The following is a 23558-nucleotide window of genomic DNA, read 5'->3' as shown; positions in this document are numbered from 1 at the left end:
AGAACGTACAAGACCCTTGTACAACGTACAAACAAATGCGAAGTCGAAAAAAAACACCTCCTGCTACATGAAAGTTTCCGTCGTACATTACTTCTATTCATCGACGGAGCTCGAAATCCCACATCGAGAGACGAGGTCTGCCACACACACGTATCTCGGAAGCTCTGTTTTGTAGACTATACCAATTCTATCACTTTCAGGTATAGGCGCATATGTGCAGTATACAATGATTGTATTATTGTCTAGATGTCATCTACCAAGTTCATTTACCCGTCTTCTTTTGTGTAGCAATTACCTCGCATTATCTCACGACATTCAAAACGGACAAGTTTTTTGAAGTGTTTTACTGGATGAAAAGATATATCGACTTTGAGAAACCATCTGAATTGATAGAGACAATAGTTACATGTACAATCTATTCCAAGATAACCTAATCTCCTACATATATACCATCTTATAGAAAATATCAATTGATATATTTGACCGTGCTACACGTATCTCAAACTAATATATCAGTTGCTCAATTGCTCAATTGCTATATAGCATCTTTACTAGGAATAGATGAAAAGCATAGAACTATTTAAATATATCTTAAAAAACCTAGCTATTACTGCTTTTCTAATTTGGCCGTGGCAGAACATGCATAGAGTACAGAGCTGGTTGCTTATAAACGGGCTACTACTGCTATCAATTTACCAGTTGACTACTTCAATGTTAGATACTGCTACCATGTTGCTACCATACTGCTATAATTAAGCAAATTATCAAATTATCAAATTATCAATACGAAACTAATACAGTTCACTTGGGCAAACTAATGGGGAATTGTACGCAACAAAAGTCAAGTCAAAAGTAATACAATGGAAACTGAATGTACGAAAAGAAATAGATACCTCCTGGTCACCGCGACTCCATGTTGCCAGTCAGCTCGGCCACACGCGCCTTGATGCGCGCCACGCGTGATTCAATAGCTGCTTATTATTAGCATGTCTTTTGGAAGAAAAAAAAAAGAATAGTACCCACTCTCTTCACCACTGGTGTCGCCATCGTCTGCTTGGCTGTTCCGGCTCGGCGCGTCGTCAAAATTGGCCGACGCATTCTCAATCACATTCTTGCGAATCTGTGCCCAGCGCTCGTGATACGACGGACTGGTAGTCGACGCCACGCCACTGGTGCTTGGCGACTGCGCTGTCGGTGTGCTGACATCCTGAGTAGTTGTTGCTGTTGTCGTCGATGGAGACGAAATCTCCGGCGCTTGCGGCTCAACAGGCGTCACAGGACTGTCTGGAACAAACGCTGGTTGATCCATCAACGGCCCTTGGTCAAACGACGAGAATTCCTGCTCGGCGGCCACTTTCTCGTTGGTATCAATCTTGGACAAAGCATCGTACTCCTCATCACGGCGAGTACGAGGAGGACCACTATACGTTGGCGACGTGGGCTCGACCTTCTCGGCCTTGGGTGCCTCTGCTGTTGGTGTTGGCACCTCTTCCTCAACGGGCGCCGGTGCAGGCTTTATTTCCTCTACAGCAGGAGCGGCAGGAGCAGCGGGGGCATTTGTAACAGAAGGCTCCGGCACCGCCTTCTTCTTCATGATCGACAACCGGTGCGAAACCGAAGGCTTGGCAGCAGCAGGTGGCGGAAGTGTATCCTGGGACTTGACCTTGTTCTCCAAGGCCGCACGAGCTGCAGCAACAGCCGACGGGTCGATGCCAATCTGTTTCTTGGGGCTAACGTCAACCCGTTGCTTGGTCGTACTGAAGATCCCCTTCAGCGCAGCGTTGGGCTTCTTCTTCAGCTTCTTCGGGTTAGATTCGTCTGTCGAATCGATAGACTTCTTCGGCTCCGATACTTCTGACGCCTCTACACCTTTGGAAGGTTTGGCCTCTGGCAATGGAACCGTTGCTGCATCCGCGGCAACATCATTTGCAGGCTTGGGTGCATCCTTGGGCGGTGGCACAGGCAGCGGTGGCGCAGCAACCTTTTTCTCTAGCTTGGATGGAGCTTCAGATACAGGCGTCATGTGTCGCTGGCTATTGGTAAGCGAGTTCAACGACTCCGAAGGTGCACCGGTGCCAGCCCGGTTGTCACTCAGATAGGCCGATCTCATCTTGTCCTTGTCATAATGGTGATCGTAGTGCTTGGTCCACTTCATCGCCTGCGAGGCCTCTGTCAACAGGCCCGTCGTCATCGCCGAGTTCGTTTTGGAGCCATCGGCCAGGTCATTCCGACCCCGGCGTTCGTTGCCCTCACCCTTCTGGTCGTCTTCCTGGTCGCGCTGCTTTCGCTGCAAAGCTGCTGCCGCTGCCTGGATCCGAGCGTGCTGATCAGGCCCAATGCTGGTCTTGCTGGCCGCGGTGGCAGTGCTGTTGTTCCTGTATGGTTCTCGTGGAGCCGGTCGTCTTCCAGACGATTTACGACGTGTCAGCCGGCGGGTTGAGAAGCCGAAGAACCGCTTCTTTTCTGCAATATATGCTCCATCCTCTGGTTCCGGTGCCGCGCCCTTTACCTGCTCCTCCAACACAAGCCACTTGGCACCCGAGATGGTCGTCTCGAGAAGTGCACATCTTCCAAACACAGCCTTCCGGGCGACAGGCTCTTCGACAGAAAGACTGCTGATCCAGACCCACCAAAAGGAATCGTCCAAATCCAAAACAGTAATACTAGCCAATTCACCCGGGTCCAGATTAGGCTCGGTGTCCAATGTGCGTTTGTGGGATTGCGAGCTCTGGCCACGGACACTTGCAAGAGGAGGCAACACCTTGTCCGGCGGTAGTAGAAGAGACGAAGGGCCCGTGTAGCCGGCCTCATCGGCGAACCCCGAAGAAAGAAAGTCGGCCCATGACGGTGTGGTTGGCCGCGCGAGATCGTTAGTGCGAGACTGCGGCGCAGACCGCAATTCCTGTCCGCCGTTCCGCTGGTTGTCAGCTTCGTCATCATGGTCCGAGTCAACCGAGGCAGAAAAGCCAATATCTTCGAAGCGAGACCACGATGCATCACGGAGACTGGTGGATGTCTTGGAGGTCGAGGCCTCGGATTGGTTAGTGTTGGCGATTGCTCTCAGAACCCGTTGACATTCGTCAGTCAAGGCCCGCGTCGGATCATCGTACGCGGTGAATTGTTGGAGATGCTGATCGCTGTCCCGGTACTCGAAATTCTTTGCACGGCGCAGCAGGGCAAACGGCGTAGGCGAGACGGTGTCGACAATCATGACCACCTTGGTGGTGGAAATCTGCAAGAGAGTGGGCGTCTGAGGAGGGTATTCTGTAGCCTGCACAAGGGATTGGAGAGCGATGGGAAGAGACGAGATGCCACTGATGCCGCGCACCGACTCGGGGGACATGGAGCGCAGGTAGGCGAAGAAGAGATGGCTCGTTGCATCGGCAGCTCTAGTCATTGTCAACCACTTATTTCTATCCAACAACTCAGTAGCAGTGTAACTCACGTAGCCCAGTTCTTGTAGGAACCTTCAAATCCATTGCCAGTGTCGGTGTGTTCAAACGCCCACCAGCCGGCATACCGCGAAAGCTTCCTGCCACCCAGACCATTCTTCTTGGCGTGGGCAGCAATGGCAGTCAGGAGATCGAAGAAATCGGCGATGATTTTCGTGCGGGCGTCCGATTCGACACTGATGGGGATGAAGGTGTTGAAGGCATCGCGGGCGAGGTCAGAGTCTGCACGTGGTTGTTGGGTTAGTCGGGCTGAGTGCCAAAAGGGGAAGGAGCGGCCACGCACCTTGCTCGCCGACCTTGAACAGCTCGTACGCTTCCCAGGTGACTACACCACCCGGAAGTCTGCTCCAACACCACTTCACAACACTGCAGAGCACCTGTTTCATCAATTAGCTCCGCTGGTTTCTCAATGCGCTTCGAAGAGTATGCCCACCATCGGCTCCGTTAATCGCAGCTCCTGCGTGAGCGCATCGCCCGTGAGCGGGGTGCCTTTTTGCGCGGCATTGAAGTAGTTTCGAATGAAGCTGCGCGCGGCGCTGGGGTCGGAACTGGGACGAAACGGGAGCAGGAGAAAGGGAATGTCGAGTCCTAATATCGCAATTCAAGTCAACATCTACTTATCTGGATTTGGGGTTCTAGTCATTACCCCTGAGTTTGAGCTCTTGGGTGCAGCCTCGCAACAACTCCTGGATTTCTTCAGGCCCGACTTCGGTCCGTGTATAAGCGTCGGTCCATTGCGGTTTGGCAGGCGCCTGCTGGGCAGCTGGCTGCTTGGTGGTTTTCTTGCTGGCAGCGGAGTCTTTGCCCCGAAACACACGCGAAAAAAACGACATTGTCGACGTTCACGACACAACTCGCACGCCGAAAATGTTGAACAGCGAGAATTAGGAGGACAATGCGGCCACAAGGTGGAGTAGGGGCATATCAAACGTAACAGCGGCAATAATGGGGGCTGGCTGGTTTGAGCGCAGATTAATCGGTGTCGGGTTGACACTCCCGGCTTGACAGTCCGGGATGGAGAATTGGAAAATTAAGGAGCGACTTTGTTTGGGAGAGATGGGGAAATGGAAAATGTGACGGTTGACCGGACAAGACTGGCTGAGAAGCGTTATCTCAGTATGATCCAATACCAGGTCTAGAGGGGCACGAAAGAGGGAGAGAGGTAGGAATCGCAAACGAAGGATATTGCCCAAACTGGGAAAACAATGAAAAAAGCCCACTGAGGGGGAGGGGGAAAAGAAGAAGAAGACAGAAAGGGAAGACACGGGTTACACCACAATTGGAAGGGAAGAGAGACAAGAGAGAGCACCAACACTCACGATTTTCCGTTCCCAAGCATTTTTTTGGCGGCGTCGGACTTCAGGGGTTCTGGCTAACTGGACTAAGGCCCAAGAGAGTTCAGGCCTGCTTCCGTGCTGGACTAGAGCGCCAGCGGTTAGCGGGCGACGATTGAGCCACAGTGTAATTAAAGGTCACATCCGCCACAGCACATCGACTATAGAGTGTGCTGTACGGTGACACACCATTCTGTGATCAACTTGGTAGTACGGAGTACTAACCAGCTAGCGATTATCGAGAGCCTATGCCAGTGTGTGGCTGCCATAATACGTGGTACTATGATTTGACAGGCCCACCGAGAGCAGTTTTTGGCAGTGGATCCAGCCGGCTCTTTGTGACAAGTCTGCCGACCATCCCAGCAAGGAGACTGGCAATTTTCAATCATTAGTACTACTATTTTTACGCCAGTAAACAACCATATATTATTAACAGTGCACACGTACGGAGTAAATCTGGGTGATGGCGAAAAGAACCCCTTCAGCGTCATAGCTTTTTCACAGAGCAGATTAGAAGATTTTACTATTCCTAATTTAGCATAGCCTATATCTATGCTAGTCAGTCGACTCAGTCCTGACTCCCAGACAGTCCAAGTAAGTTTTTTTTATTTTAATTTTTAATTTTAAAAAGTCTTAATATACTTCAATTTAATAATAAAATAGTAGTCATTAACGTTTAAAAAGATAGAAAACAACCTATAACTAATACCTTACCAATTCAAACAGCCAGGTATTATTAGATCTTCTATTGATAATTAGAAGAGCTGATATACTCTCTCCACTATATTAGTATGGAGTCAATAATTCGGGCTCAACTTTGATTGCTGGACTCTGCATTTCTCTCTCTGGGCTCATCAACGTCTTCCACATGCCCGCCCCTTTCACAGCTGCTCTCCTTTTCCGTCCCCAACGCTTAGGGTTATTATGCCTCATTTCCTCATTGTTCGTACAAAGGCTCTCCAGAACCATTGCGTGCGCACGCCAGACGGGCTTGGCCTTGAAGAGCTCACCCATGGACTCAAGTGGGCTTCCTTGGTTTCCGGTATGAGGAAGAAGACGAAGAAAAATGAACACAGCATCAGAGACGCAAACAAGAAATATACCCCATAACCCATTGTAGCGAACATCTGGGGCACGAATCGCGAGACCATGAATGTCCAAAACCAATTGGAACCAGCGGCACAGGCCTGCGCAAGTGATCGCATATTGGTATCAACCATTTCCTACAAACCGACCGAGCATCGCAACCGTTAGCATCAAATCCATAAATCAGACACATGGTGGGGGCTTACTGAGTTTATCACCCATGGGGTCCCCATGCAGGTGTCGGGCCGCGGACCTGAAGGGTTCCAGGCCGACACCGGAAGACTTCAACCCTCTGGGCGAAGATGCAGTAGTTGGTTCCAATTGCCAACCCTCCTTTGGGCTGCCGGAACTTGCATACGATGCTGGAGATGACAGACCCTGGATATTGCCGACGATGGATCCGCCTATCCAGTCCTCCACCGCACCTTTCTTATTCCCAATGAAGTGTTTACGAATGCCGACTACGTGAGCCTGATGGAGGCTGAAACTCTCTGGCGATTACCAAGGATATTTGTCCGGCCCACGATGTTCAATGAGATATAAGAGGAAAGAGATGTCCTGGACGCACTTAAAGACAAAGAGACGACATGCTCTCTGTGGCAAACCGTTGTGAAAGGTACTACGAGTTTAGGTACTGAGAGTCTGTTTAACATTCTACTGGTACTTGCCATTGTACCATAGGGATAACACATATTAGACTCAATCCTCAACCGGCATCCAGATTTCAATTATGAGGAGTCTACTATCCGCAATGGCGGTTTTGCCTTTGAATTCACTGTGTCCGCAGGCATTCTCTACGGCCGGCGTCCTCCTGAATCTCCGACTTTTATCGTACCCTCTTGGCTACCTGCAGAGTCTCATTGTTGGTTGCCTTATGGCTAAAGCTACCAGTAGATGGGTATAGGAAGAAGGTACGATTCAATGACCATTTCTAGAATTGGCAAATGGGAAAAGAAATTGACGTTTCTATTAATACGCAGTAGTGGTGGTATGTGCCTTCGAGAAAACAATTCCATTATCTACAAGTAAGCAGAATAAACAGGAGGATCTATTAAAATCAAGTATATATACAGTTACAACACGTTTGTATCCAATTCCCATTCAGTTTACGCGTTCCCATATCAGACCGACGGAGATTGAGTCCTACCAGCCAGTTGTAGGATTGTGTGACAAATCGCGTTATAAGGTCAGATGCTTTCGTGAAATGGGGTCATCATAGGGTATCAGCCTAATCAGATCTGCCATCCAGGGACTATCCTTTAAAACCCCAGGCCAAGTCTTTTAAATGGAACACTCTACTTGGTACAATTAAAGGAGGTCGCATTCCTCGAATCTCCCCCAACGAACGTTTGCCGAAGAGGATATGGGCAAAGATCTCTCGCGGTATCGTTGCTACCTTTGATGGCATGCAGAACAGCAGGGACTTGGCCATTCAAGTTGTGGGCTTCCTGGGCTTGAATATCGAGAATTGAAGCCCCAAGCAAACTTGGCGTTTTGATAGAAGCTGGCGAGCATTTGGAAGCGGATGCTATTTCAACAAGAATCGCGCTCAGGGTGAGCACAGTGCGGGAGAAGAACATCATCTTCTTGATGTTCAGATTCAGTTGACAATGGAAACTTATGTAGCTAGGGGCCTAGGGCTTCCGAGGTACATATGTAGGTTGACAAGGTCAATATATATAGGACTAGAAATAAACTTCGTTCCCAACATTCCAAACGGTTAGAAACCCATTTGATCGACATTTGCCTGAAGAACTATGTAATTATCTATACGCGTATCCGCAAAAGCCCGCTATGACCAATTAACATCGCCCCTGATTCGGATCTTGATTCGCCAGTGGAAACTCAAAAGTTAAAAATCGTCCTCTTGGCCGGAGTGGGTCTCAATCGTTTATCTATACGCGTATTTGGCCGAGCCCTCTTGTCGTACCGGGTGAATATAGAGATTTCTTCAGAGTCTCATATCCTCTCTTGACTTAAAATTGCATGTACTTTTGAACCGCCGAATGCGTAAAAAAGGGACAATAGAGCTCCCTCTCGGCCAGCCACCGCCACCGTATGAAGCGGTGCCGCTAGCATTTGCATCAACGGATTTCTCTCCCAGGTTATTGTGGCAATATGACCCACACTGACTTGAAATGCAAGGCTGTTTCCGTGTATGCACGGGCCATCATATAAGAAGTTAGAAATTTAGTTACGGAGTATGCTAGGTAACGATTATTAGGGGTTTTTCGTTTCGGAACTCGAGCCCGAGCCGATCCTTACTATTTGTATAGGAAAACTTAATTTCACTACTTTAGTTGACCGAGGTGAGACAGTAAATATAGTGGGGGCATCCATATCAATGATGTACTAGTTGACTCTGAAGATAGATGATTGCCAGGTACGCGTATGTAGAAACAAGCCGACAGGAATCTCCACATGAGGTGCAGGTCAAAGAACCACCTTGCAGTGGAGCCTTATGAATTTTACGTCGACACCTAGATGTGTTATCTACCCAGCTCATAGAGTATATAATATTCAATTTCTAGGGATTTGATCCTAAATACACTCTTACTCGTCCGCTTTGAAGGGAATTATTATTCAGTCTACCAACCTCGCCAGCTCGGATTTCCCACTCATTCAGTGTCAAACGGCGCTCATTACACATAATGCCTGAGTTGCAAACGTACAAAGGTTATTATCTTTGGCATTACGTCCCATCGAAGGCAGCGGCGGTTATTTTTCTCTTGCTCTTCCTAGCGGCGACTGCATATCACTCCTGGAAAATATGGAAACTAAAGACTTATTTATGTATTTGTTTTGCTATTGGGGGTTTCTGTAGGTGCACCTGGACATCTTCCCTTCAGTTCTCATGGATTATTAGGCATACTAACAATACCAGTCGAGTTCGTAGGTTACTGTGCTCGAGCGTCAGCTTACGACAAGACCGGACGAATGATGCCCTTCTGCATCCAAAATGTCTTTATACTACTCGGTCCAGCCCTTTTCGCTGCCTCGATCTACATGGTCTTGGGTCGAATTATTGTCGGAGTCAAGGGTGAAAGATTTTCACTTATACCCGTCCGCTTGTTAACTAAGCTCTTTGTTACCGGCGATATCTTGTCCTTTTTGATCCAGGGTGGTGCCGCTGGCATGATGATCTCCAGTGACCTTGCCAGCATGGGAAATAAGCTTGTTATTTTTGGTCTAATTGTCCAGGTCGTGTTCCTTGGGTTCTTCATTGTCGCCATGGTGATATTTCAGGTCCGAATGCATAGAAACCCAACGCCCGAGGCTTTCTCTGAAGATTTACAATGGAAGTCGCACCTCAAAACCCTATACCTAGTCAGCCTGTTGATCATGATCAGGTTTCTATTCAGGGTTGCAGAGTACATTATGGGCAACGATGGATACCTGCTACAACAGGAGTGGCCAACTTATATATTCGACGCAACTCTCATGTGCATGGTGATGGTGATATTTGGGGTTAGGTTTCCCAGCGATGTACACGCATACTCCAGGCATGAAAGAGTCAAAATGAACGAGATGGGGGGCAGGGTATAGAGGTTTTTGGATATTGTTTCTGCCATTTGGGTATTTCTCTAGATATAATTTTTAATTCGGTACGATACTAGTATTAGCTTGATAGACAATAATTTAAATATTTTGCAATACTACATGTACATGCTATTCCCGAGTGTGGACATTATACTCCACGTTCAATCACTGCAAGAGGGCAATAGTTTGGGGTTTTAATCTATATATATTATATAAATATGTACTATTTTAACCAGGTCAATGGGCTATATGACGTCTGAAACCATGGCGTGTCGTGTTTCAAGATTGATGTGCGATCTTATAGTCAAAAGAAGCCAAGGGGCCCCAATAAATGGCACTGGAGTTGACAGGGGAAACAAGTATTAATAGAAATTATAAATATAAAGGCAACATAAAGTTAGTATAATTTTCAGGTTACATTTACATTTAGAACAGTTACTCCATACAGTATCTGCTACATGATCAATGAAGAAAACAAAGAAGTATGTATACGTAGTCGTAGTACTAAAAGAGATAAAAATAGATAAAAATAGCAACAGCCGTGCCGCTTATGGAGCCTAGCCGCAGCCGCCTTGCCTGTTTGGGCTGCATTAAGGCTTGACAAAGCGTAACAGCGACGTATCAGGCGCCAATCAGGGACTCTGGAGACAAAGCGCATACACGGGATAACGAGGCTGGGGAACCAATTTGCTTGGCATGAGGAAATATGGAAAATAGGAAAAATACGAGTGAATATAATACAAAGTATACATATATAACCTACAGAGCGATATGCTATGGTAGGAAAGAGTGTGAGAGTATTGTAAAATACGTAAATACGAATACAGATGTAAAAAGCGGGCCGCTGAGTCATCCTGCAGTCTTTCCCCCCTTCCTTCGCTCCGAAATTCCTCCACCCTCAACAACCCGTTTCTTTTCTTTCTATCTTTAGAATCATCATCGTTCGCATTAACCCGCGCCTGTGCATCCCCCCTCCACCCCCCGTCACGTTCCTCCGCCTCAAAGCTTCCCTCGCCTGGAAGCTTGGTCGCCCCTGCGGCCACTTATCGCGTCCCTTTGCAGCCGCCCAGGTGCCGTCCCTGACGATTTGCGTCTGTGTCCGTCCTGGCTCGCATTCCGCGTGTTGACACCCATCATCACCGTGCGCTCTTGCCTATCTCCGTGACCTTACTTTATTTCTTCCTCCATCGACTACAATAATATATATATCTTTATATACTTATATATTTATATACAGTACGTGTCTTGGCACTGCGCGCTCCTTCTGGGTCTGCCTGTCGATTCTCGCTTTGTGCGGCTCGACCAGGTTTGGTCTTTGTTTAGTCGCGTCTCGAGTCCACCCGCTCGCTCATCGGCACAAAAAGTCTTAACTTTTCGTCTTATTTCCAGCGCATTCAGCATCCACACTCTTCTCAAAAGTGCGACATATAAACCTGCCCGTCTGGCGCGTGGTGCATCCCCGTTGCGCATCTTGGATTCCTACCTCACTACGATCAATCGCCTTGCGCCTACCTCGTCCTCACGATGGGTCGACGGAAGATCGAGATCAAGGCAATCAACGATGACCGCAATCGCTCAGTGTAAGTGCCACAACATCGCGTCGTCCATCCCCAAAACTCTAACATGCTCCTTGTAGTACATTCTTAAAGCGCAAAAGCGGTCTGTTCAAGAAGGCTCACGAGCTCTCGGTGCTGTGTTCAGTCGATGTCGCCGTTATCATCTTTGGCCATAACAAGAAACTCTACGAATTCTCGTCAGGCGACATTCGCGAGACTCTCACCAAATACCATCACGTACGTCCTTTGTGTTTTCTTCTTCCACGGCTAGTGACTAACCAGAATAATTGACAGTATGGTGCTCCTCATGAACACAAAGGCCCCCATGACTTCGCTGGGAAAGGCGGCGACGACGAAGAAGAAGACGATGAAGTGGCTGCTGAAGAACTTGGCCCGCCTGGTCAATCTATGATCCCGCCGCAGCTTCAGAACCAAGCCGGCTACCAACACATGAACCACGCTCCATCTGCCTCGCCTCCTATTCCTAATGGTGTTGCTTATGACCCTCGTCATGGCACCCCGCAACCACAAGGCTCGTCTCGTCCATCTTCGCGTAATCATATACGGCAAGTAAGCTCGCATTATGGCGCGCATCCTGCCCATGCCACTCCTCCACCTCCGGCTCACAATGGATACACCTACATGTCGAATCCTGCAGTCTACAATTCTAATCCAAACCCTTCGAATATGCATAATCAGCCTCAAAGGCAAGGTCAATACCAGCAATTTGCCCACCCTGCTCACCCTCACCAGCAACCTCCTCAGCACCATGGCTTGCCCACTCACCAAAACCAGTCAATGCATCATCAATACATGCAAGACCAACAAGGAAGGCAATCTCTGCCTCCGGATTCCCAGTCCTACCAACACCGTCCTTCGTTGGCGCTGCCTGATCCTTCCGGCGCGCAGCAGTCGGGCGATGGGAAGGGAGATGGAAGCCAATCCCCTAAAACGAAGGCTCGCAGTATCTTCACACCCATCGATGATAAGACCTCGGTTTTCTCTAGTCATTTCTTTGGCGGGTCAACATTACGTGAATCTCCTCAGCGTGATACGGCCGGCAAGCAAACCCAAGCACCCCCGGTGACGGCCAGTCAGACACTGCCGTTGCCTACTGCAAGCGCGCCGCCACCGCTGCCTCGAGCAACCACTGAACCTAAACGGTCGCAATCCGCCTCATCATTAACTGACCCCCAGCAGCCCTCCCGTCCGAAGCCGCGACTCAAGGTCCAGATCCCGAGCGAGCAGTCAGATGGCAGTGGATCAGCAGACTCGTCCCCTCGTGACTCGACGGGACAAACGTCATCGACTCCTGCGAAAAAGAATTCAGATTCAGGCCCCTCAGGAGTTGTGCAGTTGCCACCGCCGCCGCCTTCTCCTGGAGCCGGGCCTCTTTTGAGCGCTGGTGCGCAAGGACCCCCGAACCCATTTGCACGACCTACGCAGCCGGCGTCTAATTCACAGAATGGCTCTGGTTACAACAATAACCAAAATATGGAAACCCCAATCTCTGCTCTTCCTAGTCGCTTTGTCTCGGACGCGCTTCTACCGTCTCCGTCGAGCTTCTTCCCCGAATGGGGCTTTTCACGCAGTGGTGGTCCAGACACAAATATGCTGCCCAGTCCACTAACATTCCCGACACCGGCTGCTCAAAGCGGGCCGGGATTTTCAAGAGATGATGAGTCGGACAAAAAACGCAAGAATTCCGACGACGAAGTCTCTGTTGGCTCAGGAGGAAAGAAAGTCAAGACGTGATCCTCTTTTTCCCCCCCCTCCTTTTATTGCATGTGCCTTCATTCATCTCATAATGACGACTTGTGGTCCATTCATTATGGGATGAAGTTGAAGTAGCGCCATATGTTTTTGATTCCCAAACCAACGACCAAAACCATGACACCCATGGTTTCAATTCGTGACAACTCCGTATACTTTCTTCTATGGTGGAAATAAATTTGGTATTTTGAAATGTTGTGTTGTGTTTAAAAAGAGTTGGAGCAATCCACAGCAGGTCTGGATGGTTTGGAGTTTGCTTTATTTATACCCTTTTTTAACTTTTTTTTCTTTTTTCCCCTTTTCTTTCGACTTCGTTTGATTCGCTACATGCATGATAAGATGGGTTCTAGGATTTCATATGTTTACTATTTATTATCATTTATTTTTCTTATGTCTATTTCACACTAAATTGGGTTGATTCTCTTCTCTTCTTTTCATCGGGACAGGCATTGTTTCTCGGCTATTTTATATTTGCTAAATTGAATGTATATCATTGGATTACAACCAGGTCCAGTAGAACTTTACATGTAGTATTTCAATGTTGACATTGAAACATTGAAATCATAAAACTATGCACCATTAGTGTCTTTGGCACATGCAGTAAAGTATATCACCCAAGATACGTTTTGTTTCTTTCATTGACACTGCTTCGATAATACCCTCCATATAGAATTGTTACAATCTACTAGATACCTAATAATGGCTTGGAGAGGGTCTTTTTATTGTAAACAATGAGTAAACGAATGAAAAAAATGAAAAAATGAAAAAAAACAGCGATAGAAACCAATAACAGAAAAATACATAGTTGAATGGGCAGACTTGTTCCTCCAGTCTAGTACAAATACAACCCTGACTATTTTTCACCGTAACCGGACCAGCTACAATGGATGGCTTTTGAGATTGGTAAAAGGGTCAAGTTGGTGCTGCCTTTGATGCCGCAAACAAAGTGACTGCAGCTCAGGACTGGAGTTTTGTCTAAGCTTGTTGACACAAGTACTTTACTTTTCTATTTTTTTTTTGACTTCTGCTAAAATCAGTGTCACTCTATACTGTTCTAATTGAGGCCATGTTGGATTGCTTTTGTTAAAACTTCTCGCTGGTAATTATTTTTACCAACTCTCTTTTATACATGTATCTTTCTTCTATTAAATTATATACATTCCTTCAACATAAACATTACATCCTTCCTTTTTTTTTAAAAAAAAAATTAATTAAGCCTCTTCGTCGGCCTTTTCATTACCCCCCTTTTTAGCCGCCTTCTCGGCAGCAATTCTCTCACTGCGCGCCCTCTCCTGCTCGTCCAATCCGGTCTTGGCGATGGCGTGCGACTTGTTCAGCTCGATTTGTTTGATGAAGAAACTCAGTAAGAACCCGACGCCGCCTATGCACGCGTAAAAGATCCACATGCGATTCATTGCAAACGTAAAGGCTTCTTTGATGGCGACCTGTTGGTTCGTGGGCAGCGCCTGAATTAGGGACTTGTCGCCGCCGGAGAATGAGTTGGATAGTTGTTCGAGCGTTTGTGCATCGACGATGCCGACGAGGCCTGGCAATTGCTGCTTGAATACGTTTTGGTAGATGACACCGCCGATCACAATGGCAGTGGCAGCAGCGAGCTGGCGCACAAAGCCAAAGGCGGCCGTTGCGGTGGCCATGTCGGACGGGTGGATGTTGGCCTGGATGGCCACGAGCGGAGATTGGAAGTTGGGGCCAGCACCAACTCCAGCAATGATCTGGTAGATAATGATACGCGGCCAGCTGGCATAGGCCTGCAGGTTGATGAAGAGACCGAAACCAAGGGTCATCAGACCCATACCGGCGCAAATGATGAACTTGTACTTGCCCGTCTTTTTAATGATAATACCAACACTAGCCGATACAAACGACAAGGACAGAACCTGGGGAAGCGTGTAGACACCGGACAGGATGGGCGTGGCCAGCAAAACGGACTGAAAGTAAAGCGGGATGTAGTACGCGCCTGCCATGAACACCGAGGCGTGGCAGAAACACACTAAATACACGACGACGTTGTGTCGGTTGTTGAACAGTCGCATAGGGATGATGGGGAACCTGGCGATTTTCCATTCAATGAAACCAAACAGGACGAACGCGATGATGCCGAAGACAATCAGACAAATAACTGTGGCCGAATTCCAGGGGTAGTTGAGACCGCCAAATTCAAGTCCAAAGAGGAGCATCAATGTCGCTCCGATGACAGTCAAGGCTCCGAGCCAATCAATGGCAGCCAGGCCATCGAGTAGGCGAGTCTTGGGAGTATGCACCTTGAGGAAGATGGTCAAGATGACAAACGAGACGCCTCCGACGGGTACTATATTATAGTTAGTATCATGGAAGACGCGTGTATAAAGCAGGCGTAAGAATATCCGACGTACAGTTGAGATAGAAGCACCACCGCCAGGTAACCTTGGTTGTCAGGGCACCGCCGATAATTGGCCCCAAAGCACCTGCGATAGCCCAGGTCATGCCGAAAAGACCATAATACATTGGTCGATCCCTGACACTGAACAAGTCGGACACTGTGATGTTCGCCAACACGATTAAACCACCACCGGCAGCACCCTGAATAGATCGACCAACCAAGTTCATGGCGAGACTGTTGGAAAGTGCGCAGATCAAACTGCCGACCAAGAAGAGAGCATTCGAGATCAAAATGATTGGCTTTCGGCCGAAGATATCACTCAGTTTTCCCCAGAAAGGGACGCATGCCGAATTGGCCAAGAGATAGGAGGAGGCCATCCAGGAGTAGCCGCTTTGGCTGGCGTGGAAGTGGGCGGCCATGACAGGAAGGGCGGTGGAGACGATAGTCTATTCTCAGTTAGAAAAATCAATTGAACGAAATAAATGCTAAACACATACCATGTCGAGAGCGGCTAAGAAAACGGACAACTATAAACGCAGGTTAGTTTGCTGGTGATTATAAAAGAGGATTCAAATGCATACACATAATGCGCCCATGACGAGGATAACTTTGCTCTTGCCCAGCTGTTCCGCCTGCGAGGGCGTCTTGGTGAGCGCATCATTAGCTGGCGCATCGTCGGCAGTTGGGACTGGCTTTTCGGTGGTGCTCAAGGTATCAGCGCCATTATCGTGGGTTTCTAGCGTTGTATCCGACGCCTGGGCTGGATGCCGGGCGTGGTCCGGCTCAGTCTGAATCTTCTCCATGGCTCTTGTTGTACTGGCGTTTTATTGAAAGCGCTCCCGTCGAAGTCGTCTGACAAAATCGAATAGAGGACAAAACAACAGATAATGTATCAACCGGACATCCAGTTGCTTGCATGTATAGAGCTCCTATGAAAGGCGAGCTGTAGCGGGATGGACCTCACGAGTTGAGCTGACGAGGGAAAAACGTTGGAAATATATATACGGTTATGTGGGGAAGGCGTCAAAAATAAATTCCGTTCGAGGTCAAGGCCGGAGTGGAGCAGGCCCGCCATCTGGGAAAGATGTTGGCTCGCGAGTAATCATTCAATAATATTAATCAATCCAGGGTATGAAACAACAGAGAAAGCCCCACCAGACTGGTGAGCTAGTCTTGCTACAGTGAAGACTTTTTGCGTGACCGAGACGGCGCGCGCCGAGGAGCACCTAGCCCCGGCGTTGCGCCTTTGCGGTGACTGGTCGGAGTTAGCATGGCGCCGGAGATTAGTGGGTTTGATCGCCGGTACAAAAAAAAAAATGCTTTGAAGTGATATTCAACTGCATAAAAGCATAAAGTCTGGACCCTGAACTCTCAGACCGTGTTTGTGGATGCAAAGATAGAGGAGGGTGAATAATGCATGGCGGAGAATTACTATTATTAATCAAGGTGATGTGACACTACGTACTGTGATGCATGGCAGGAGCGATGGTGTGACTGTGACTCAGAGGCAGTTGCGCGCTTATGTCCTTCTAAGCGATTAACTCCGTCCACTCATGTACTTCCTAATCGAGCAAGCGGCTGTCCCCGGTCGGCATCTCGGCGGCAAATGTCCCCGGCCCAGCACGTGCCGGACATAGCCCGTTTTGGGCTAGCCTATCAATTTATCATATTTTTCCCTGCTATCCAGAGTATAATAATCACATATGTCCGTTGTTGGCTGTTGACTGCTGTTAAGTCCGACCACGCGCATTCCGGACATACCACATGCGCTAGCGCTTCTAGAGTCTGTTTCTATACATCACATTTGCTTCTGCTAGTCTGTTAGAATTCTGACTGCTCTCGCTAAATTATGATCAATCCGCTGTACCAGCGAGTCAGCGCCGGATACGAGGTGACCCATAGTCTCGGAGCATGGATCGGCGCTCGAAATTCCAAATGCACGTTGTTGTTGTCGTTTTGCTGCAGTCCAAATTTGACTCTGTACACCGTATGTTGCAAATCGTAGTTGTCGAATGACCGGGTTGCATTGTCTATGTACAAAATACGGTTTACTGGAACGAGACAGCACTACAATAATACCGTCAGACACCTGGTACAACGTCCCAAAGGAAAAGTGAAATGAACAACACAATATATGGTATCTCATTAGCAAACATTCCGGCGCCAACCATGCATTTTCTAGTCTTGTAATTGCAAAATCTCTGCAGAGTGCGTTAGGTTCTGGACACCAATAGCGTGATGGATGGAAGTTTTGATCAAACTCACCAGTCAAAAACTCCTCAAAGCTGACAGTAATATACCCGTCTCGATCATCATCGTAACGCTTAAACACGTCCGTCATCCGTTTCAAGCTGATGCACGCCTGCACAAACAGATCGAAGCTCATGCCTCCCGAATACGAAGTCGATCCGCGTCGCCGGCCCTTGTTCTCGTACGTCGAGAACATCACGCGAATAAATGTGCGGCTGAGCCGATATCCGAACGCGGTGAGCGCTTTCTCAAACTCTTCCAAACTGATCCGTCCACTTCGGTCTTCGTCAAACCGGTCGAAGAGCTCTCTCCATGCTGCCAGGAATTTCCATAGAGAGCAAAACTCTTCGAATCCAATAACCCCGTCGCCGTTTCGATCAAACATCCGTACCATTGTCTTCACCGTGTTTGGGTCGAACGCAGTATAATCCCCATTTACTAGTGCCGACCCGAGTTCTGTCTCGGACAGAGCTCCAGATCTTGATGCATTCGCTGCGCGAAAGAGAGGGAGAAGCTGTTGAGGGTCATCTCCCGTAGGCCCCGATGCGGGGTAAAGATTCGGGGCAGGCGACGAGGAAGGCAGCGGGTGTTGCGGCGGACGTCCCATTGAGCTTCCATTCGGACGGGGGCCATGTCCGTAGTTTTGAGGCGGAGGTGAGTGGAAACGCGACGATGGATTGTCCTGACCACGAGGTGGAGGCACACTGGTACTATGAGCGCGCCCCTGGTATCCATGCGGCGGATGGGGCGATACACCAGAAGGGGTGGTTTTGCGAGGTATAGGGCCGGCGCCAGGACCTGGACTAGGGCCTTTCGGGGGAGGAGCTGGTCTTTGCTGGCTTTGAGCGCCAGACAACATTTGTGCGGCCTATGGTTATTTTGCATATCGAATTAGCGGCGAGCCAAGAATGACAGCAATGCGACAACAATTTTTTTTCGGTCATACCTTCTCAGGCTCTATATGGCTGATATGCAGATGCAAAATTAGTGACCAAACTAAATGTCTCGGAAAAAGAGATACTCACGCTGGGAGCGCATCCGGGTTGAACTTTTGGTTGTAGGCCATTGCGAAAGCACAGCCCGTCGCAAAATGTATGTGTATAACGTGCTGGGAATGCAAGCGGCGCCTCAATTCAGCGACCGACGAAACTCCAAGCCTTTCAGAACCTGTTCAATGCTGGATGATCCACGGCGGCCTCTGCGTCAATTCGAATATCAGCTGGGGTGAAGCTGCAAATCTTGCAGCCTGACGAACAGGGGGGCTTTCTCTCCCCACACAACCCAATCAATGGTCGAGCAGCGGGAGTCGAGACGAACAAAGCAGCAGCACAGATCCAAGTAGACAACTGATACGCACCGAGAAGAGAGTTCAAGAGAGGACGGAATAATGGGCGATGGCGAGAAAAGGAGGGATGATGAAGGAGCCGGAAGTTATAAGGTCGACTGCAGCTTCGCCAGACTTGGGCCGCCCCACCAGAAACCCGCGGGGCTGCTCGTGCCAATGACAGCTTAAAATAGATTGCAGCTGCGCGTTCGCTGCGTGATTGGCTCGCTCGTTGCGGCTGTACTGGGTCAGATCCACTTGGCTCGCACGTTTCCTGATTGGGAATAATGTATTTGATGTCTTTCTGTCGTCATTTTACCTGTTTTCTTCTGTAAATCTATCTTACCAGTAAATACTTCAATGCACATCTTTTCTCTCCAGACCATAGGGCCATCATGAGGCCAAAAGTCCTCTATCAAGTGAGTGCCCCAGCTGAGGATAAGCGCAAATGTTGTCAGAACGAGGCAGTGCTCTGATGAAATATCCAAAGGTTTCAATTACAGAATGCTTTTTGTAGCTGCTAGATCTGATTATAATATCTTGTTCGTTTCCACATGACATGCGGCTGGGTATATGTACTAAAGATCGGTCTAAAGGAAACTTAAACCGGCCAATTCAGGTGATTGTTCCTTAAGAACATTGACAACTTCACTCCAAGTTCTGCTTTGTAGTTGTTTTCCTTTTGTGTCGAGCAGGGTGCCAGATTCACTGAGAAAACAATTGTTAGCGGTGCTAGCTTTATGCTTTAGTTGTGACTGGGTTGATTACCTCATATATCCCTCGCCCTGCCAGGTTTTACCATGAGACTCGGCTCCCTGCACTGTTGCGCCAACAAGAACTCTGCTCCCGGCTTCTGTAGATCGACCAAATATTTTGGTAAACAAGCTGGCCGTCCAGCGCTCGTACCAGCGATTATACTGTCGGCCCAAGGATGAAACACAGAACCCCGGCTTGACTGTGTTGACAATAAGCTGCAAGGTGCCATCTGGATTTCGTGTCTTCTCGGCAATGTTTCTGGCCACATACTCGATGAGAAGTTTGGAGATAGGATATCGTTTCCTAGGTCGAGGTCCAGTGCGTTGCGTCAAGTACTTCAGGAGCTCGCCTGGTGCCGGCAAATCCTTTTCGGCGACACGAGTCGCTGATCCACTCGAGACGATAGTCAGGTGTGCCTGATACTGCGACGAAGAAGTTTCCCGGAGTTTTGGTAGCAGCAAAAGAGCAAGTAGAGCTGTCGACAACGTGTTCACTTGAAGGGTATCTTCCCAGCCATCATAAGACAACACATAATCACGATGCATGACGCCCGCATTGAGAAGCGCAACATGAAGAGCGGGGAGCTCGCGGTTGACCCGAGATGCAAATTCTTGCACGCTTTTGAAAGAGCTCATGTCCAGTGGCCAGAGCTGTACAACCCCAGTCCTGCCGGTACGTTGCTCCAGGGTTTGCTTTGCTTCGCGACCACGTCCCGGGTCCCTGCATGCAATAATCAGGACAGACACATCTTGTCGCAGAATCTTCAACGAAGCCTCAAATCCAAGGCCAGCGGTGCCGCCAGTGACGAGGACTGTTTTCCCCTCGAACGAAACGTCCGCCGGATCCGGTGGTGGATGATATTTGTCATGCCATAGTCTCAAGAGACCGGCCATTTTTGCGCTAGATTGTTTTGATTCTAGCCTAGTTGGATATGAGGAATACTGGCGGTGGTGAACAGTTCACAATCTCTTGACACGATGACGACAGCTGCGGTTTTCCGATGTGGTATTACACAACACTGGCGAGACTCAAAAATAGGATGGATGCAGCAATAACGATGCCTGCATAAAACGGAGGGTCTTTTGCTGCCCATTCTGATGTTTAATCGATATTCAGCAAGACTCAAAGTGTAGAGTGTTGGTCGTGTCCGATATGGCCCAGCCACCAATAAGCGATCGGCGCTCCGGAGTAAACAACCGACGATAATCTTGGCTTATCTTGGCTGTGACATAATAATGCTGCTCTGCATGATAGAAAAAGAGACTAATGCGGAGTATACGAGAGCAAATTGTCACAGCCAAGGAGAGAGACTTTTCGTCACAGAACAACAGAATGGCGAGCTAGATGCAAAGGGTGCAAAGGGTGCAAACAGCGATCCGCTGGACCAACCATCTCGCCGGCCTCGGTGTTACACGCTTGGCCGTGATACATGCATACTCTGTTAACGATTCATTGTTACTAGATTTAGGGGAGACCGGCCTTTGCATTTGGCGACAGTGTTTTTTTTTCCTTTTCCATCTCTTAGACAAAAAAAGAAACACTTGCACGAGCGTCGCATTTCCGTAATCTGCCTGCAACCTTGCGTTTCTCCAACGTGGGACGATAAAACCGCCGGTCGGTGTATTGATTTCTGGTGAGACCTGGCATGAATTTAAATCAAATGCAAACCTCGAATTTGTACGTATTCTGATGTAAACTACGTACAGGTTGATTTTAGTCGGCGAGACCAAGCTGCATTGATTCTGCATACTATTCTTTCTAGAGTTTTGTTTCATGCCCAACTCAAAAAGTACCTGCCCAAAAGAAATAGAGGACTAGACTTCTACTATCGTCACGATGGGCAGCGAGGCCGTCCAGGATGGACGAACATGGAAGCAGTATTTCCCCAAAGGCGACCTTTGGGTGTTTGGATACGGGTGAGTGTCAGGGAACTGCTAGTTGATGTGCAAGCTAATCGCTCGTCTTAGGAGCTTGATATGGAAACCACCGCCTCATTTTGGTACATTTACAAATCCTTGGTAGATTAACCAAGAAATTTCAAACGTTGTTGTTAACGGATTGTTTAAGATAAACGTGTGCCTGGATATATCAATGGATACGTTCGGCGATTCTGGCAGGTATGTCTTATGAACGACAGACCACTACCACAAGAGCATACAATACCTAGAACATAACAGACTGATCAACTACTCTGCAGGCCAGTACCGATCATCGCGGAACCCCGGAACAGCCGGGACGAGTAGTCACAGTGATTGAAAGATCCTTCTGGGACACTCTAGACGATCCTGTAAGATACCCCAAACTGTCCTCACACAAACCTCTATAACACTGACAAAAAAAAAACAACAGCAAAAAGATCTCGAATCCTCAGCAACATCCACCCTCTGGGGTGCCGCGTACCACATCCCCGCTTCCCACGCAGAGGAAGTTCACGATTATCTGGACGTGCGAGAAATCGACGGCTATTCGGTGCATTATACCCCCTTCTACCCTGTCTTGCCCGATAGCCCGTCCACCCACGTCCACCCAGCCAAGGGCCAGAGTCCATTGGTCACGGAATCTCACCCGTCCGGTCGCTCTCTTCCCGATGCTGCTACGCCGATCACATGCATGGTGTATATCGGGCAGCCGACGAACCCGCAATTCCTGAGAGACCCGGCCGAGCGAGACCCTGCTTCTGTCGCCGAGGTTATTAGTGTTGGTCATGGACAGAGTGGGAGGAATCCAGAGTACTTGTATCTATTGGAGAAGGCCCTGGAGACGCTGGGGCTCGGGTGTGCTGATGGCCATGTCACCGAATTGGTGCGTCGGGTTAAAGCTATCGAGCAGCAGCATGACCGCAAGCATGAGGCTGATATCGAGGAATCAAATGCCGAGCGAGAGATCCGTGAGGGTGTTGCTTATGGGGAGGCTTGATCATAAGTGATGACTTAGTCATATTGTACTACGAAGGAATAAATGTCCAGGACTGCGAGTCTTCTGAACATTTCAGATTCATAATGTCCACGAAGCGCTGTCAATGACTAGGGAATTAGACGTGCAGCGAAGCAATCTCAAACACTAGGCTAAAGAAACATGGATAAACTGGAATCGACAAAAAGCCGCGATTGTCCGAGCATTATTGATTAAACACAAGAACAAATAGTGCGAACATGAGCAAAAAGCAACTACATTATGGCACAGTTAACACCAAAGCAAAACACCCAGAGCACGAGCACGAGCATCTAGTATGCGTCACTTCATGATACATCTTTTCCATAACAGCGTAAAATACGATTAGTCATGAATTCAAATTCGTCCAGACGTGCGATGCTGAACCAGCTAGAAAGACAAAAGAGACAAGCGTACGGCAAGGCAGGATAGTTGTAAGCCAGGCTAAACCGGTCCTTGGCCACCTTGGTTGTACGAGTACTGATTGTTGCCGCCCCAGCCTGTAGAGGTCGTGGTTAGAAGACGCAGAACACAAGAGACGAGGGGATTATACGTTAATTCTCACCTCCTTGGCCGCCGCCGTAACCGCCACCACCACCACCGCCTGAAAGCCTTGTTAGCTATTTGATGATAAACTTGTGGTTGTTTGGAAAATTACCATAACCGCCACGGCCACCAGCATTGTCATAGCGATTGTATCCACCGCGACCATGGAAGCCACCGTCATTGCGGGATGAAGCGTTGTTCGACGCCTTGTCAACTCGAATGACACGTCCATCAAACCTGATGGAATTAGCGATTTCTTCGAAATGCATATGCTACATGTTCAGAAGACCTACTCCTGGTTGTTCATGGCTGCAATTGCAGCATCGGCATCTTGATCACTAGCGAACCGCACAAAGCCGAATCCACGACTACGGTTGGTGTCTCGATCCTTGATGACGATCTGCGACAGCGACGATCAGTGCTTAGTAATTGATAAAAGGCTCATGATGGAACGTACAGCTTCTTCGACAGTTCCATAACTTTCAAAGCCTTGGCGCAAAGTTTCATCGGTAGTGTGCCATGCTAGGCCGCTGGACAAGTTAGGGATGGCCCGCGAAATAGAGGGGGGGACAGCCTACCCAACGAAGAGTTTTGCCATTTCGAACTGTAGCGTTGAGAGAAAGAGGAGAA

General features: G+C 48.5%; 7 protein-coding genes across 7 annotated transcripts; 3 read left to right on the top strand and 4 right to left on the bottom strand.

The window, feature by feature from the left end:
• Positions 1 to 900: 900 nt before the first annotated feature.
• On the bottom strand, positions 901 to 4285 carry TRUGW13939_04527 (uncharacterized protein; the record flags this gene model as incomplete). Its single annotated transcript, XM_035487700.1, has 6 exons — positions 901 to 971; positions 1024 to 3389; positions 3446 to 3674; positions 3736 to 3829; positions 3886 to 4040; positions 4099 to 4285. 6 exons carry the CDS (start codon positions 4283 to 4285, stop codon positions 901 to 903), a joined length of 3102 nt encoding a protein of 1033 aa, XP_035343593.1.
• A 4238-nt stretch (positions 4286 to 8523) lies between these two features.
• On the top strand, positions 8524 to 9418 carry TRUGW13939_04526 (uncharacterized protein; the record flags this gene model as incomplete). The annotated part of the gene is made up of 2 exons (XM_035487699.1): positions 8524 to 8692; positions 8739 to 9418. The coding sequence occupies 2 exons, from the start codon at positions 8524 to 8526 to the stop codon at positions 9416 to 9418; spliced, it is 849 nt and encodes a 282-aa protein (XP_035343592.1).
• A 1518-nt stretch (positions 9419 to 10936) lies between these two features.
• TRUGW13939_04525 (uncharacterized protein) lies at positions 10937 to 12723 on the top strand (the record flags this gene model as incomplete). The annotated part of the gene is made up of 3 exons (XM_035487698.1): positions 10937 to 10992; positions 11049 to 11205; positions 11263 to 12723. 3 exons carry the CDS (start codon positions 10937 to 10939, stop codon positions 12721 to 12723), a joined length of 1674 nt encoding a protein of 557 aa, XP_035343591.1.
• A 1229-nt stretch (positions 12724 to 13952) lies between these two features.
• Positions 13953 to 18437, bottom strand: TRUGW13939_04524 (uncharacterized protein; the record flags this gene model as incomplete). The annotated part of the gene is made up of 8 exons (XM_035487697.1): positions 13953 to 15070; positions 15135 to 15567; positions 15619 to 15648; positions 15703 to 15937; positions 16989 to 17151; positions 17387 to 18239; positions 18318 to 18336; positions 18397 to 18437. 8 exons carry the CDS (start codon positions 18435 to 18437, stop codon positions 13953 to 13955), a joined length of 2892 nt encoding a protein of 963 aa, XP_035343590.1.
• Positions 18438 to 19285: 848 nt separating this feature from the next.
• Positions 19286 to 20344, bottom strand: TRUGW13939_04523 (uncharacterized protein; the record flags this gene model as incomplete). The annotated part of the gene is made up of 2 exons (XM_035487696.1): positions 19286 to 19403; positions 19464 to 20344. 2 exons carry the CDS (start codon positions 20342 to 20344, stop codon positions 19286 to 19288), a joined length of 999 nt encoding a protein of 332 aa, XP_035343589.1.
• Positions 20345 to 21287: 943 nt separating this feature from the next.
• On the top strand, positions 21288 to 22367 carry TRUGW13939_04522 (uncharacterized protein; the record flags this gene model as incomplete). The annotated part of the gene is made up of 5 exons (XM_035487695.1): positions 21288 to 21367; positions 21419 to 21450; positions 21519 to 21568; positions 21649 to 21738; positions 21801 to 22367. The coding sequence occupies 5 exons, from the start codon at positions 21288 to 21290 to the stop codon at positions 22365 to 22367; spliced, it is 819 nt and encodes a 272-aa protein (XP_035343588.1).
• Positions 22368 to 22826: 459 nt separating this feature from the next.
• On the bottom strand, positions 22827 to 23526 carry TRUGW13939_04521 (uncharacterized protein; the record flags this gene model as incomplete). The annotated part of the gene is made up of 6 exons (XM_035487694.1): positions 22827 to 22882; positions 22948 to 22986; positions 23041 to 23165; positions 23222 to 23328; positions 23386 to 23458; positions 23507 to 23526. 6 exons carry the CDS (start codon positions 23524 to 23526, stop codon positions 22827 to 22829), a joined length of 420 nt encoding a protein of 139 aa, XP_035343587.1.
• Between the last annotated feature and the right edge of the window lie 32 nt (positions 23527 to 23558).

The sequence above is a fragment of the Talaromyces rugulosus genome, chromosome II (genome assembly GCF_013368755.1).
Source record: "Talaromyces rugulosus chromosome II, complete sequence".
NCBI lineage: Eukaryota > Fungi > Ascomycota > Eurotiomycetes > Eurotiales > Trichocomaceae > Talaromyces > Talaromyces rugulosus.
The sequence above is the reverse complement of the archived record's forward strand: the minus strand, read 5'-3'. Positions and strand labels throughout refer to the sequence as shown.